The sequence below is a fragment of the Triticum urartu genome, chromosome 6A (genome assembly GCF_056163025.1).
Source record: "Triticum urartu cultivar PI428250 chromosome 6A, HENAU_Tu73, whole genome shotgun sequence".
Lineage (NCBI taxonomy): Eukaryota > Viridiplantae > Streptophyta > Magnoliopsida > Poales > Poaceae > Triticum > Triticum urartu.
In genome coordinates, this window is record NC_141878.1 from 606,447,581 (window position 1) to 606,462,329 (window position 14,749).

The 14,749-nt window shown below is 42.9% G+C and overlaps 1 protein-coding gene across 2 annotated transcripts; it reads right to left on the reverse strand.

Annotated features, from left to right (window-relative positions):
• Positions 1-4,823: 4,823 nt before the first annotated feature.
• LOC125513165 (protein SAWADEE HOMEODOMAIN HOMOLOG 2-like) lies at positions 4,824-12,008 on the reverse strand. Of its 2 annotated transcripts, XM_048678197.2 has the most exons (8): positions 11,910-12,008; positions 11,608-11,802; positions 11,411-11,510; positions 10,478-10,541; positions 10,265-10,316; positions 8,351-8,479; positions 7,094-7,213; positions 4,824-5,310 (listed from the first exon to the last, which is right to left on the reverse strand). In XM_048678197.2, the coding sequence occupies exons 2-8, from the start codon at positions 11,788-11,790 to the stop codon at positions 5,026-5,028; spliced, it is 933 nt and encodes a 310-aa protein (XP_048534154.2). In that variant the 5' UTR covers positions 11,791-11,802; positions 11,910-12,008; the 3' UTR covers positions 4,824-5,025. The 2 variants fall into 2 exon arrangements, with proteins under 2 accessions (XP_048534154.2, XP_048534153.2); XM_048678196.2 differs by lacking the exon at positions 11,910-12,008 and having other exon boundaries at positions 11,608-11,903.
• Between the last annotated feature and the right edge of the window lie 2,741 nt (positions 12,009-14,749).

The window sequence follows — 14,749 nt, forward strand, 5'->3', positions numbered from 1 at the left end:
AGTGAACACCACATGATGACCAAAGGTTCACTCGAATATCATTCATGTTCTCATAGGGTCCGATACGGAAGTCCACAGTCTCACTGTCGGTCGTTGAATGAACGGTTTCCGTTCATCTCTATGAGTTACCGAACCAACGGGGTCACAAGCTTAAGACAATCACGATCTGCTGAGTGTTAGTGGGACGGGAGTCATGAGAATATATTTGTGGATTTGTTTCATGAATATTCAGAATAGTTCTGAGAGGATCCGGAAGCGTTTCACGATCACCGGAAGAGTTCCGGTGAATATCGGGTATTACCGATATATATATATATATTCTCATGATATAGGTGGAAAATGTTTCCGGGGATGTTAAAATATATAGAAAATGATCTAGAGGATTTAGAACATTTAAATTCAATTTATATATCAATGGGCCTTAAAAGGCCAAGAGGTGTAAGGCAACTTGGGCCACAAGGGCCCAAGTAGGGAAGGCGCCCCCTTTCCTTGTGTGTGTGGGTGGGTGGAGGGGGGGGGGATTGGACAAGGGGAGGGTGTCCCTCCCTCCCCATGGCCGGCGCCCCAAAGGGGACGCCCCCTTGGTGGCTGCCCTCTCCTCCTCCTCCAACCTATATATTAGGTTTTTTTGCTCTATTGCATACATAGTTTTGGAGCCTCCTCTAGTTCTTCTAGTTCATGTTTTAGTTGATCCTCATTGACTAATTAGAGCATGCCTAATCCTCTTGGTCACACAATTAGAAGCCCAGTGTGGTTCTAATATCTCCCCCTCTAATTCTCCGAGGATGATTAGCTCTAGACGGCGAAGCGCTGCCAAATCATGGAGGTTGCACGCTTGCAACCAAGTAGAGAGGCTGTGCTTTTGGTCTTCGGTTCGAGGGACTGTTTGTAGGCGGTACGAGGGATCGTTCATCAACGGTTCGAGGGACTCCAAGTAAGATCTACACCAACACGTTCTGCTTATGCTATAACTTGATGTCGATAACGATCGTGATCCCAACCCATAATGCAACTTCATATTGATCTTGGGTAATCGTAGGTGCGAAATTTGTGTTTTCTACTATGTTTCCTAACTAAAGGTATAATAAATTTTAACTCTATCTATTTTTTACTAAAACAGTTAACTAGAAACTATCAACTAAACCCTAGAAGCTATCCTAAACCAAAGTGTTATATATCAAGTAGAAACTATTAACTCTGTCTAATTTTGTAATACTTCGGTTAACCATACCAAATAAGTGTTATATATCAACTAGAAACTATTAACTAACAAATTGTTACATATCAACTAAACCCTACTAATTCAAAATGTAGTAGGGAGGAGGGGCTGTGGATGGAGGAGGGAGGAGGGGCGGCGTATGGAGGAGGGAGGAGGAGGAGGGAGGAGGGGCGGCGGATAGACGAGAGAGGAGGAGGAGGAGGGATGAGGGCGGCAGCTGGAGGATGGAGGAGGAGGAGGAGGAGGATGGGGGAGGCTTACCGAGGCCGGGGATGGCGGCAATGCAGCGACAGCGGGACGAGGACGGTCACGACGGTGAGAGAGTGAGGAATGGGTGGCATAGAGGGGATAAGGCTTGCTTAGCAGCAGCGCGGTGCAAGGGCCCCGCTCCTACTTAACGCAGTAGTTGTAGCGTGTGCGTATAACCCCCACTGAGGGAGCCCTGGACTATGGGGTCCTCGGGATGCCGGCCTATCTCACATGGGCCGGACTGGTGGGCCGCAATGAATCCAAACTGAAGACCTTTTGTGCCTTGGTGTGTACCCCAAGTCAAGATGGAAGATCCGGTGTTTCCTTGATGTAACCGACTATCTGTAAACCCTAATACCCTTGGTGTCTATATAAACCAGGGGGTTTAATCCATTGAGGCCAGGAGAATAATCGCCATCCTACTAGTTAGGGTTTTAGCTCATTCGATCTCGTGGTAGATCAACTCTGTAATCCCCATATACAGAAGCAATATAATCAAACAAGACGTAGGGTATTACCTCTTAGAGAGGTCCCAAACCTGGGTAAATATCGTGTCCCACGTCCCTTGTTCCCCATCGATCCAAGATCCATAGTTTGGGATCCCCTACCCGAGATCTGCCGGTTTTGACACCGACACCTGCTGCTGCTAAGTGGGGCCCACCTGCTGGCCCCGTGTAACAGTAGTAGCACCGCGGGGTATAGAACACGTGATGTTGCTATCAGTTTAGTTGTAGCACATGTTTTTACACCCGACTGTGCTACTATGGCTATCCTCGGGGGGGGGGGGGGGGTACTATGGGGCCCACTTAGCAGCAGTGGTGTGTGTGCGCACCCGCACTGCTACTAGTGTGTACCCGTAGCAAGGTTCGGCTCGCACTACTACTACTTAATAGTAGCGTGGGGCTCTTACCTAGCGCTACTGCTAAGGATCTACCTATAAGCTATTTTCTAATAGTGAGAGTTTATGTCCGGCTGTAGCGTCGACTATTTGATCAATTCGTGGTAACAGAAAGGGGTCCTTTGGGCATGCCTTGTTGACGTCCTTGAAATCGACGTAGAGGTACCAAGACTTCTCCTTCTTCGGTACCATGACTAGGTTCGCCAACAGATGGGAGTGTTTGATTTCTCGGATGAATCCTGCTTCCAACAATTTGGCCAACTATTGCCTCATTGCTTGTCTCTTCAGCTTGGAGAATCTTTGTAGTGCATGCTTTCCTGGTTTAAACCCCTCGATGATGTTGAGGTTGTGTTCTGTGAGCTCTCTAGGTATACCTGGCATTGTAGAAGGGTGCCAGGATGTCCCAATTTTCTCAAAGAAAACCGCGCAACGCTTCATCTAGCGAAGCGTCGAGGTGGGTACCGATTAAGGCCGTTTTGGATGTATCCTCGGGATGGACCTGAAATTTCATAATCTCATTGACTAGTTTGAATTATGTGGATTTGGATCGTTTATCAAGGACGACGCCATCTTTATTGATTGTTGCACGTAGCTCGGATAACTCCTCGGCGGTTAAGGCATGTGTATATTTTACCAAACATACTGGGTCACACACTTAAGAACCTTTGATCTTGTTGAGTCGTAGATGAGTTAGGAGTATTGCATAATATCACTTGGAATGTTTTGGAGGTAACATAAATCGTCGAGAGGGAGAACCAGAAGATTTGGTGCGTTTGATTTTTTATAGTACTTCCACCGAAACACCTAAAGGTACATTAAAAGATTGGAATAGAAGATGCCATCTTTGTGACAAAAAAATTGGAACACAAGACCTGCCGAAATGGTGTCGGTGTTCCCATCGTTTGAAGCCGCCACTCCGGCGACCAACAGGATCCACCTTCACCCATCACGCACCTCGCGGCAGACCGCAAAGCAGGCAACCGTCCGACCCCTCTGCCGCACTGGCGCAACTCCGCCACTCACTACACCCCAAAGCTTGTACATTGCACCCGCATGGAAATGAACCCTAGATCTGGGTACTGAGCGCCCAGAAGTAGCCACAAGGTCCAGCAACAATGGGAAGGCCATGCCCAAGGAAGCTAGCAGACGGATTAGGAGCCTGTTGGATCTTGGATCTGACGGATCCAACCTCGAGCGGCTGCCAGGAAACCCTCCACGACCGCTGCCCAACCGCGAGTAGGTGTGCCAACATGACACGGTGGTAGTAGCCTACCTCACACCCATGCGCTCCGAGAGTCGTGCCGCTACCAAGCAGGGCCACGGCTGGGCGAGAGAGATCCGTGCCTCGTCTTTGCGTGAGATAGAGGGGGAACGCCCGGGTAGCAGGGGGAAGAGGAGGAGGTGCCTTGTCGCCACCGTGGCCTGGCTGAAGGTCGGCGGCCATGGCGACCGAGAGGAGAGCAAAAGAGGAGTTGGTTGGGGCGGCGCCGGCGTTAGCCCCGTGAGTCACATGAGCAACCCACGAGATGCGAGCAAAAACTTGGTTCTGGTATCCTAAACTCAATTGCACATATGATATCGATTGTAGTTTGGATCTCTATATCTCTTCTTTTGTAAAATTAGGTGGGGAACGGTGATGAAGATCGCCATGGTAAAGCAACTGAAAATCGGTTATACTCCCTAAAAAAATCGGTTATACTAAATAAGTTTTTCGAGCCTACAATTATTATTTTTGTCCTTTATACAAAAACAAAATCGTGTTTGTTTGTAACACTGACAAATCTGATTCATAAAAAGGGATCTTACATTCCTACGCTGCTACTCCCTCCATTTCTATATACAAGGCCACAAACTCATATTACAGATACCAAGATAAAATTTAATTTCTTGCTCTGTAAACCCGTTTTTCTTTTCGTTTAGTGGGATTATTAATACAACACATGCATGCAAAGAAGGGATTGAAAGCTGATTTTTTTTTCACTTTTGTCTCGATTAGTGTTGGTGGCCTTGTATAGATGCAAAGTGTATTTTTCATAGTGGCCTTGTATAAGTAAATGGAGGGAGTATTATCATGATGAAGGAGCGCCCATCTCATCTAGCAATGTTGCAATGTCATAGAGTTCAGGTTTTGGAGGATATCCTCAATGTAAACTGCTTCCTCAATGGTGCCAATTACAAGGGCAATACTAGCTTCACCATCAGCTTTGGAAATGCGAGGAGTCAACCGCCGGTGGCAAACCGATCGAATGACAACAGATAAAAAGAAGGAAAACAAGGAAAGGAATTGGTGCAGCCCTTAGGAGATGAATGGAGAGCGTGAGATGTACAGGTAGAGGAAGATGACAAAGGGGGATCTATATATGGGTCCCTTCTTCCTAGATATATATAGACGGATCCTGTATTTGGAGGGCCTTCCGCGGGATAAAATTACCCCTTGCTAATTCTATTTACAGGGAATGACACAACTGCCAAACTTTTATTGGACTGAAGCACAACAATATCTTCTCTGACGACATACCTATATAGATATAGATACCCAATCCGACACAATCAATCCAGTCAACATGGGCACATTACAGTTACTGGGCAACCAAACATCCTTCCTCAATTGTCTTAGGCGAACATCTTTTTGACTAAAGTTCACAAGGAAGTGAAAGAGCTACGCTCCCACATCAATCTTGTCGCCATGTGCTTCATCTGCACCATCACCATTTGGGGTAGCCTCCATACCCCCCGCCTCAACATCTGCCACTGAATTGCTGCCAGTGCTAGTAGGCGAGTCAAGTAAGGGAGCAACCGGCTTGTCAGACGAACCTCCTTGATCTGATGGAATGGGAACCCCGCCCCCGGTCACCTTGTCAGTGTTGACATCCATCATCTCGTGCGGCTTTTGGGCTTTTTGGTGCACTGATCGACGGCATACATTGCTCAGTGGAACAAACTCCTGTCACGTGAAAAGAAATGCAAAAATAAATTATTTGGTATAAACGTCATAAAACAAACTAAACTCATTACTCCTTTTTATTTGACTACATAGTACTCCCTCCGTCCAAGTGAATAAGTCATCTTAGGTTGTGCACCGCAACCAAGGAGAAGGGGAAAACGAGAAAACTTAATGTTTATTTGCTAATTAATAGCATTGCATGCAATGAACTAACCATTGCATGTCGTGTTTGATAGTCTCAAGTTATTGAAAGCATGCACATCCCACATCTCTTATTGGTTGATATGTCAAGAAATAAAAAACGAGGTGGAAGTTAATGTACCGCGTCCAAGTGTTTTGGGATTATTTGGTTTTCGTAAGGTGACTTATACACCTAGACGGATGAAGTAAGATAAGTAGCCTAGCACAAAAAATATAGTCCTCCATTCATTTATTTATATAAGGCCACTATGGAATATACATTTTGCATCTACTCTCTCCGTCCAGGTGCATAAGTCATTTTACGTTGTGCACCGCTACTAAGGCGGAGGGAAAAACGAGAGAACGTAATATTTATTTGGTAATTAATAGCATTGCATGTAATGAACTGACCACTACATGTCTTGTTTGGTAGTCTCCGGTCATCGAAAGCATAGACGCCCCACATCTCTTATTGGTTGATTCATTTATTTATGTCAAGAAAGAAGAAATGAGGTGAGTTAATGTATCGTGCCTAAGTGTTTTGAGATTATTTAGTTTTTATAAGGTGACTTATGCACCTAGACGAAGAGAGTATACAAGGCCACCAATAGTAATCAAGGAAAAATTAATGATATTTTCTGGTACTAGCAACCTATTTAATACTTGCATGCATGCAGTCATAATGACAGTCAGCTACATCATCCACTCAGTTTCCTTGCATGCATAGAGCGTATTAAGGGCATGTACAACCCCGGCGCTTAGGCCAGCCAGGATTCAAGTCCTGGCCGTTATGGGTAAATCCCGTTCCATCGAAGGATTTTCGCTGGCGTCGATGCCTTTCTAGCGATCAGGCGCTTCCCTTTTTTTCTCCCGTACGAACCTTTTTTAACAAGCGCTATCCATTTTTTCCCACACGAAAAAGAATTAGATTAGCGCTTGAGTAGGGGCTCCTCTGTTGGGGAAACAAACTCCTACACCCACGCAAGTTCCATAATTAATTTATTTTATTGTCTAAGCACCTGATTAAGCGCTCTTGCATTGTAGATGCCCCAATGATCCTAGTAAATGAAAAGAAAAACCGACTTGCAAAATAGACATTAAATTTTACATTCGTACCTGTAATCTGAATTTGTGGCCTTGTATATAAAAATGGAGGGACTGTTTTTTTCCCAATCAATCTTATAGAAACCAGATTTCTTTTGTTGGTCGCCAAAAAAATTGCTGATTGGAAATGAAATGACATGGATACTTTGAAGTAAGTTTGGTTTCCTACAGAAAGTGGGATGGATTTTAATGGGTAGAGAAAAGACCGTGGCGAGCTACTCATTTATTGATGTCCAGGCATGTTATGAAGAACGAAACCACAGCCAACTACATATAAATTATAGGGCTGGAGGTCTGATTTGGAACTTCGGTTGTAGTTGGCTAATAACTTTCATGGAGTCCAAGATGAAGTCCAAAATCCAATTTATTATCTGGCAAACAGCCCGATAAATAATTCCAGGACCCAAGCTTGAATTAATTCTGACATCTAACCATGATGTAACAATGGAACCAGAGTAAATGCATGGACACTCCACAGTGTAGAGAGAAGGAGAATTACCTCAGAGTGATCATGATCATAACAAACAAGAAACCTGCAGCGGCACCCCCTTACGTCATGCCTGCGCCTTTGAACTTGAAGAACATGTGCATCAAAATAGCGGGCCTGCTCTTTACCTTCCTGTTCAATTCAGCACAGAAATCAACTTGATTAAATGATAACACTACATTACGAGACAGCTAAATCAACTTTCCCAGCGACCAAAAATCCTTACTCAGACCCTCAACAATACTCTAGTTTGAGTATATAATGCTGCCTTGAAAGAGTAGTAAAGTCATGCATTTTTCCTCTCAATGCTCTAATTTATGCACCTTATTTAATGAAAGTTGATTTATCCACTTTATAAATGGCCAGAGATAGGTTACATTACAGCCTTCATTTTGAAAAACAACACGAAGCTTTCAGTGCTTAATTTAATAATGAAGTAATAATAATATTTATTGGATAAATTCACACCCAATTTAAGATTGAAAATCAGTTTTAGTACTCAGAAGTATGACATAATAAAATGCATTGATTTTACGGTCCTTTGGTCATTCGCGTCTCGACTAATAAATAGCCAAATCAATGGTGCCGGTTGGACCAAGTGGCATCACAGGTATGTACTATGTAATACGATTACCAAGAATATGGAAAGACACAGAGTTATAGTTAAATGTCCTATGTAATCTTTTTTTTCTGCAAAAAATGATTCATATCTATTGTCAAAGTTCACCGAAAGTACAAAGCACCTCAAACATAATAAAATTATATCGAGATTCCGAGACCACCGAACGACCACTACCGCTGTCAGAACGAGCCGCCGACGCGCCGCTGTCGCCGCTCCCCTACCGGAGCCGGCTTGATGTAATCATATTAAAGATTATTAAAGTACTGAAACTTACAATTCTTAAAGTATTAAAGTAAAGCCATTTAATAAGTGTTGTCAATCACAATAGTTTGAGAACTCGCAAACTGGAATCATAACTTTTATAAGTATATACAAACAAGAAATAGAGCCTATATAAACTGCGGAAACTTGAGTGTCAACAAGAAACTTGAGTGAAACCCAAACGACATACCCATCACTACTCTATCATACGCCAACAAGTAACAGTAAGAAAATAACCGTGGAATAATAAGTTAACTAGCAGAATTTTCAAGTGCACAACAACAACAAAATGGAGCAGCTGTCATGTTTCAGGAAGACATGAATTATCAAGTTGTGAGCTGCTAACTTGCCAAGTCAGGTGAAGAGAAGTTGTTTCAGATGGATACCTTAAAACACATAATGAGATCCCCAGGCAGCACATCAACACATTGAAGAGAACGCACTCTCACACATTTACAAACATCAACCCATTCATCCTCCTCGGGTCCAAGCCAAGTAAATCGAACTAGTACTTCCTGAAACACAAAAAATAAATAAGTGCAAGCACAGTTCACGTAATGCACACGTACTGAACCCGCAGTGGAGAGTGATTAAACACAAGAGGAACATGGGTATTGCGTAGTTCTCAAAAAGTAATGGAGTCCAGTTTTCACCCTTGACTGTGAAAACAAATGCTCAAATCATTTCTAACCACATGTATCACTTAGTACTCGATGGTTTGTGCAACTCCCACCAGCCCATTGGTGTCCGTCAAACACGTTTGCCTTCCGTGCTTGCTACATACACTAGACCTACATGATGCAAACTTCTTTCCGTACTATGGCTGTGACTTCTTCCTTTGGTGTGTGTGGAGGCTAAGAGTCTAAAACAATAATACTACTGCTGTTGTGATTCTCCATGGATGATTGGAAGAAAGAAATACTAGAATTATGGCAAATCATCCAACTTGGGCAGACACATCAAGAAACAAACTTTTGGCAGCTAGTACCGGTACCGCCATGGTGTGGATGACATGTAGTAAGCATAGAGGTCAATGGATCAGTTAGTTAATTTGGAAATTAACAGAGAATGGTTGTTAGTTAATTTGGAAATTAAAACAACATAGATGCATATGCTTTACAGTTTGAATGCGCATAAGTATGGGTCTGGAATTTGCGCCTGGCTATCCATTGAAAAATTTCACCTGGTTATTCATTGAAAAAAACTCTTATGCAATGATATTTGTACCGAATGTTGTTGCTAGCTTGCTGCACATTTGTTGTATTATATATGTTTTTGCTGGCTTTGCTGCACATTGTATCAACCCTTTCTTCCCTTGTGAAGAAAAGGTTGATAAAACAAAATCACCATTCACTTCTTTGGGTTTCATTTCCCCCCGTAGAAGATTAAATACAAGGAACCCTCGTTAGTGATACCATGTTTTTGAAAATAACCATATACCCATAGTATTAACAAAATAGTAATGTGGCAATATCTCTAACAATTAATGCCCTTCTTCATATAGGGTAAAATATCAGAGGATAAATAAAACAGCAATCGCGCAATCTACTGTCTGAAAACTAGCAGTCTAGCAAACTAGCAGTACTATTTCTCTTACTTCTTTCCTTAAGGAAATGTACAAGTACAAGAACCTAAATAGGCACTTTGGTATGTTATATTGCACGTTCACACCATATAAAAAATCTATTATTTTCCCTATGCTGATTATAGATCATGAGATTGGTAGAGTGGGGTTCCATGGTGGCATGCAGCTGAATGCGCTCAGTACATGACGAAGTTGTCATGAAAACCACCATTGTAGTTTGATTCGCTTCAATTTCTACAGTTCAAGGATGATAACTGAAGGGGGTGAACTAACTTTTTTCTTTCTAAAACTCTGACATGTCTACACAGCTATATAATCATTGAAAGAAACATTCAATTTATATTTTGTTTTACATGATAAAACACAGAGATTGTGAAAGTAAGTTTTATACCACCAAGTATCAGCTTTCCGTATGAGCCTAAAGTAGCAAATACTCAAGATTCTTTATGTCTTCTTAACTGTTCAATATCTTATTAGTACTATCTTGTAGTGATACTTCCCCAACACACAGGACTCGTATAACATAAAGTTAGATAGGACTCGTACACCATAAAGTTGGATAAGACAGGTGTTCAAAATGTTATAACATCAACTGTCATCCAGCTATAAATAGAGAAGAAACGAAATCATCTCTAGCAAACTACTTGAACAAAGAATGGCAGAAATGAATTTACGAACATCAATCCTATTTAACAAAAAGTTCTATGGTCATTACCGGGTCCCTCGTTTCAATGAACCTGTGGGACATAAAGGCAGCAACATCGTACCTGTAACAACAAGAATTGGTCAAGCATGTAAAACTGAAAGGTTCATGCAAGTAACCCTCCTACCCCATACAGACTTACCCACACTCACGTGGAAAATTAAAACAGACATCAAACGCCACAAAAGAGGAAAGCATGGAATATGTATATATATATCTGCATACCATGCGCCATTTCTTGCTGACTTTGCCTCAAACTGGACATGGCCACCATCCGAAGAACTATTCCCTGATTGGCAACGACAGTATCAATAATCCACAATCAACAAGATACATGGTATATGTTTGGTCTGTTACAAAACTAAAATCTTCTGAAAGACATCAAATACTAAAATTGCGCCATGTGGCCTAGATTTCTGAATGAATTAAATAAAGGGCACACGGACCACGTGTCTTGCAATTGCCGAAATGAACCTCAATGACTGAGACCGCACGGCGACAAGTGTTGATGGACGTACAAAGACAAAGAACTATGAGCTAGGCTGTAAAGTCCTAGAATCCGACAACATTAACTTGAGTTCAAAATTTTGCCTGCGGTTCTCAATAAAAGTAATGGGCCCACGAATCACGTGTCCTGGAATATCCCAAATGAGCTTGAACGACTAGGACAGCGGGACGACATGTTTTGAAGGGCCCTAAAAAAAGTACAGGCTAGGCTGTATATGAAGTCCTAAAACACATCAAAATAAACTGGGTTGTCATTTTTGCCCGTAGTTCTGCATAAAATTAACTGTATGCGTCAACAACTTATTGAGATAGCATCACTATAAGCTTCACACGCATAAGAGTAACGGCGCACGGACCACGTGTCCTGTAATTTCCAAAATGGGCTTCAACAAGTTAACTAGACAGCATTGCAACAGGCTTCACATGCAAAAGAGTAATGGCGCACGAACCACGTGTCGTACAATTTCCCGAATGGGCGTCAACATATATTAGGAGCATAGCACTGATATGCATAAATTCTGCACCACCAGTGGACAGCTTATGACATTGTATGATCAGTGCAGTTATTACATTGTAAGATCAGTGCAGTTATTAATTACATTGTAAGGAAATAAACAGCTTATTAAGTTAAGATGGGGATTCAAGCAGCACCTGAGTAAGATCCGGCCACTGGGTGGTGTTCCTCGGCCACTGGGGGGACCATCATCTTCCTGGACTGCGCGGACATCTGGTTCTGGAACCAATTCCTCACCTGCGACCACCCAACACAAATCCACATAATATAGATCTGAATAAGGAAATAGCTAGGGTGGATGCGGATCTTGGGTTTTGGAGGGAAAGCCTAGTACCTGATTGTACTGGACAGGGACCTTGCCGTTGCCGGAGCGGTCCGGGGAGGCGTTCAAATCATCGGTGAGGCCCTGGATGACAGGATGCTTGGGCATGGCGTTGAGGTCACGGAGGACCTCCTCCATCTTGGCGACCTCCGTGTCGGTGAACCGGAACAGGAGACTTGGCGCCTGCCCTGTCATACTTGTCCAGCCCTACCGCGGTGTGATGACTGAGAAGATTATTCCCCGCAGATGGAGAAGGAGATGGAGATGGAGATGGAGATGGAGATGGAGAGGGGTGGGTGGGAGGAGAAGCTTACGTTACAACCAGCCGCTCGATCTGCGGTAGTGTGTACAAGCTGTATCACGCGGCCGACGCACCCTCTTTTGGCACTCCTCACACACACGCAACCTACTTTTTCAATTAATATAGTGCAATTCACTCCATTAATTCTCCCGGATAAAACAAGGGGTGCCAGTTCCGGTCAGAATTCATGCAAGTTCGTGCTAGGTGTTTTGGGGTCCAATGTGGTATGTGGTTCAGTGTGCCAGGTTGTGTACTATGGCACTGAGCTTATTTGCATTGATTTACCCCGTCCCTAGCAAGCGATTCACCATATTGAGATTTACGATTTACCGAAATGGGTCAAATCATGGTCGCAGGTGACTACACCTAGCCCGCGGGCAGTCATAACTGCCCAGCCCCAGCGAAATTCCGTCGTTGTTCCCAACTGTGAGCCATGCACGGACAGAAATTGACCCGTCCCTCCTCCGTGAACCTCGCTGATAGACGTCCATCCCTTCACCATTCCTAGATATATGGTTAGTGTATGATTAAACCCTGTCTAAAATAGTGAGATCAGCCATGATGTCATCCTAGGACATGAGATCAGCAGTGGTGTCATCTAGGACATTGACATAAGCACTTAGGTCATCCATCTCATTGAGTTAGGTTATTTGTCTTATAATAGCATCTACAGCCATGACAGCTAATTCGGGTCCTCAAATGCCCGCGGACACGCCCGACCGGTCACGCCTCATATGCTAGCTTCCACAGCCGCATCCCTCGTATCCAAAACCCCAAACCCATGCAATCCATGGAACGTTACGTATAAACACGATCAACACGTAGTTCATCGGATCACCATTTCATCGCCGGACAAAAGGACCATAGTTCATCGGAGTTCCTCGGCGGACAGTACAAATCCATAGTACAAACTACTTAAAACATAGATAAAACATAAATAAAATGGGGAAGGGAGGAGGAAATCACCATTTCCTCGACGGCCCCTTCCTCTTATGGTTGTCGGCGCGGCTGTGGCCCTCCTCCATGTAGGCGTCGTTGTGCGGCGGTGCGTTTTCGTTGGAGCTGGAGGTGCAGCCGTCCGTCCGGTCGGAGTTCTTAGAGCACGCTTGCCCTGAAAGCCTCCGGATCAGGCAGTCCATAAATGAGCCAAAAACCTTCATTATGCATTGCTACTCACGAATGACCACTTCAAAAAAAATGCAAGTATGTATGTCATTAACAATTGCAAACATAAGTTTCTTTTTACTACATTTGTTGTATCTACTATCACAGTATTCCTCATTCGACCTGTTCTCACTCCAATAATAAGAAAAATGAAAAAGGGAAAATATAGATAATCTGCCGCAACTGCACTTCGGTGTCAAGGATTCAGTTTGCCGCTTCAACATCTCATTATCTTGCAGCAATGGAAATTTGCCCCAAAATTACCTTTTGCAACTCTTCAAATCTCTTCATTGAAGCAGTCAGTGAGGTCTTAACCTACAAACAAAGATTGTCCTGTAAGCATTGCAGACTTCAATCATGGGAGAATATAGGAGTGTACAAGGACATATACAGAAAATGGAACCAACCTTTGAAAGTTCATATTGTAGCTCCCTATTTTTTGCCAATTCCGTGTCATATTGTGCGCATCCGTGATAACCTTGAGGTAAGATCTCTGCACAAAGCTTCCCACTCTGTCGCTACCTTCTACTCCCTCCGTTCGAAATTACTTGTCTCGAAAATGGATGTATCTAGAACTAAAATACATCTAGATACATCCATTTCCGCGACAAGTAATTCCGAATGGAGGGAGTACCAATGAATGAAAACAGACCTTACTTGTCAGAGAAGCAAATGTGAAAGCTGATTATAACATGCATGCTAAGTCGCTAACCCATAGAGACAACTAGACCAAATGTGAAAGCTTCCCATGTTGCCGAGGAAGTATATGAACACCCCTCAAAAACATAAATTAGCAGTACTTGACACAAACAAACTTGTACAGGAAAAAATAACACTTCCGAATTTAATAGGCTTCAAAGATTGCAAGTAAGGCATACTGATGAGCTGCAATGCAATCTTCAATGTTCAGTACTTGTACACGCTATGCTCCTGCGGTGCAACCCCTAGCTCATCGTGGCTTCACAAAATCTGACATTGTATAGGATGTATTTTAGCAAAGGGTGAAATTGCATACATATACATCTGAAGTCATATGTAGTACGTGTCTAGTCATCCTACGAATGCTCGAGCTCAGAACTGCATTTCTTATAAAAACTTTAGACGTGTTCAGGACACACATGTAGGAAATGACAAGTCTAATGATCACCCATTTTTATAGGTTCAAAGACAAATAACAAAAATTAACTACACAGAGTTAGATGTCAGCGAAGCTTAAAACTGCAGTAAAAACATTAGATATACACATTTGAAAATTAATCACGGTGGAACAACATAAGATTGCATTTAGATTTCAGAATTAAACATTGGCATATCTCATAGTTTAAAACAAAGGCACTCAACAGAAAAGTGCATAAAAGATTCCGAAATAACTCAACACGCTGCTTAAGCTAGCATCATAGGAGGGGATGTAGATGTACAAAAATTGAGAGAAAACCTTTGTCTAGAACAGCAACACAGCACATGAGCTACATTCGGTGGCCGAGCTCACTGATCAGTGGAGAAGGCCGGAATACCGAGTACGTAGCAGCACGACAGAGGAACACCTATGTTAATGCTGCCCATACAGTTGATTTAACTCTTACTAGTTCTTACTAAATTTATATAATCTGGGACAGTTTAACCGACAAAAAAGTGAAGCAAATAGCATCTTCAGTTCAGCAAAAGGCTCTTACTAGTTCATACTGCTAA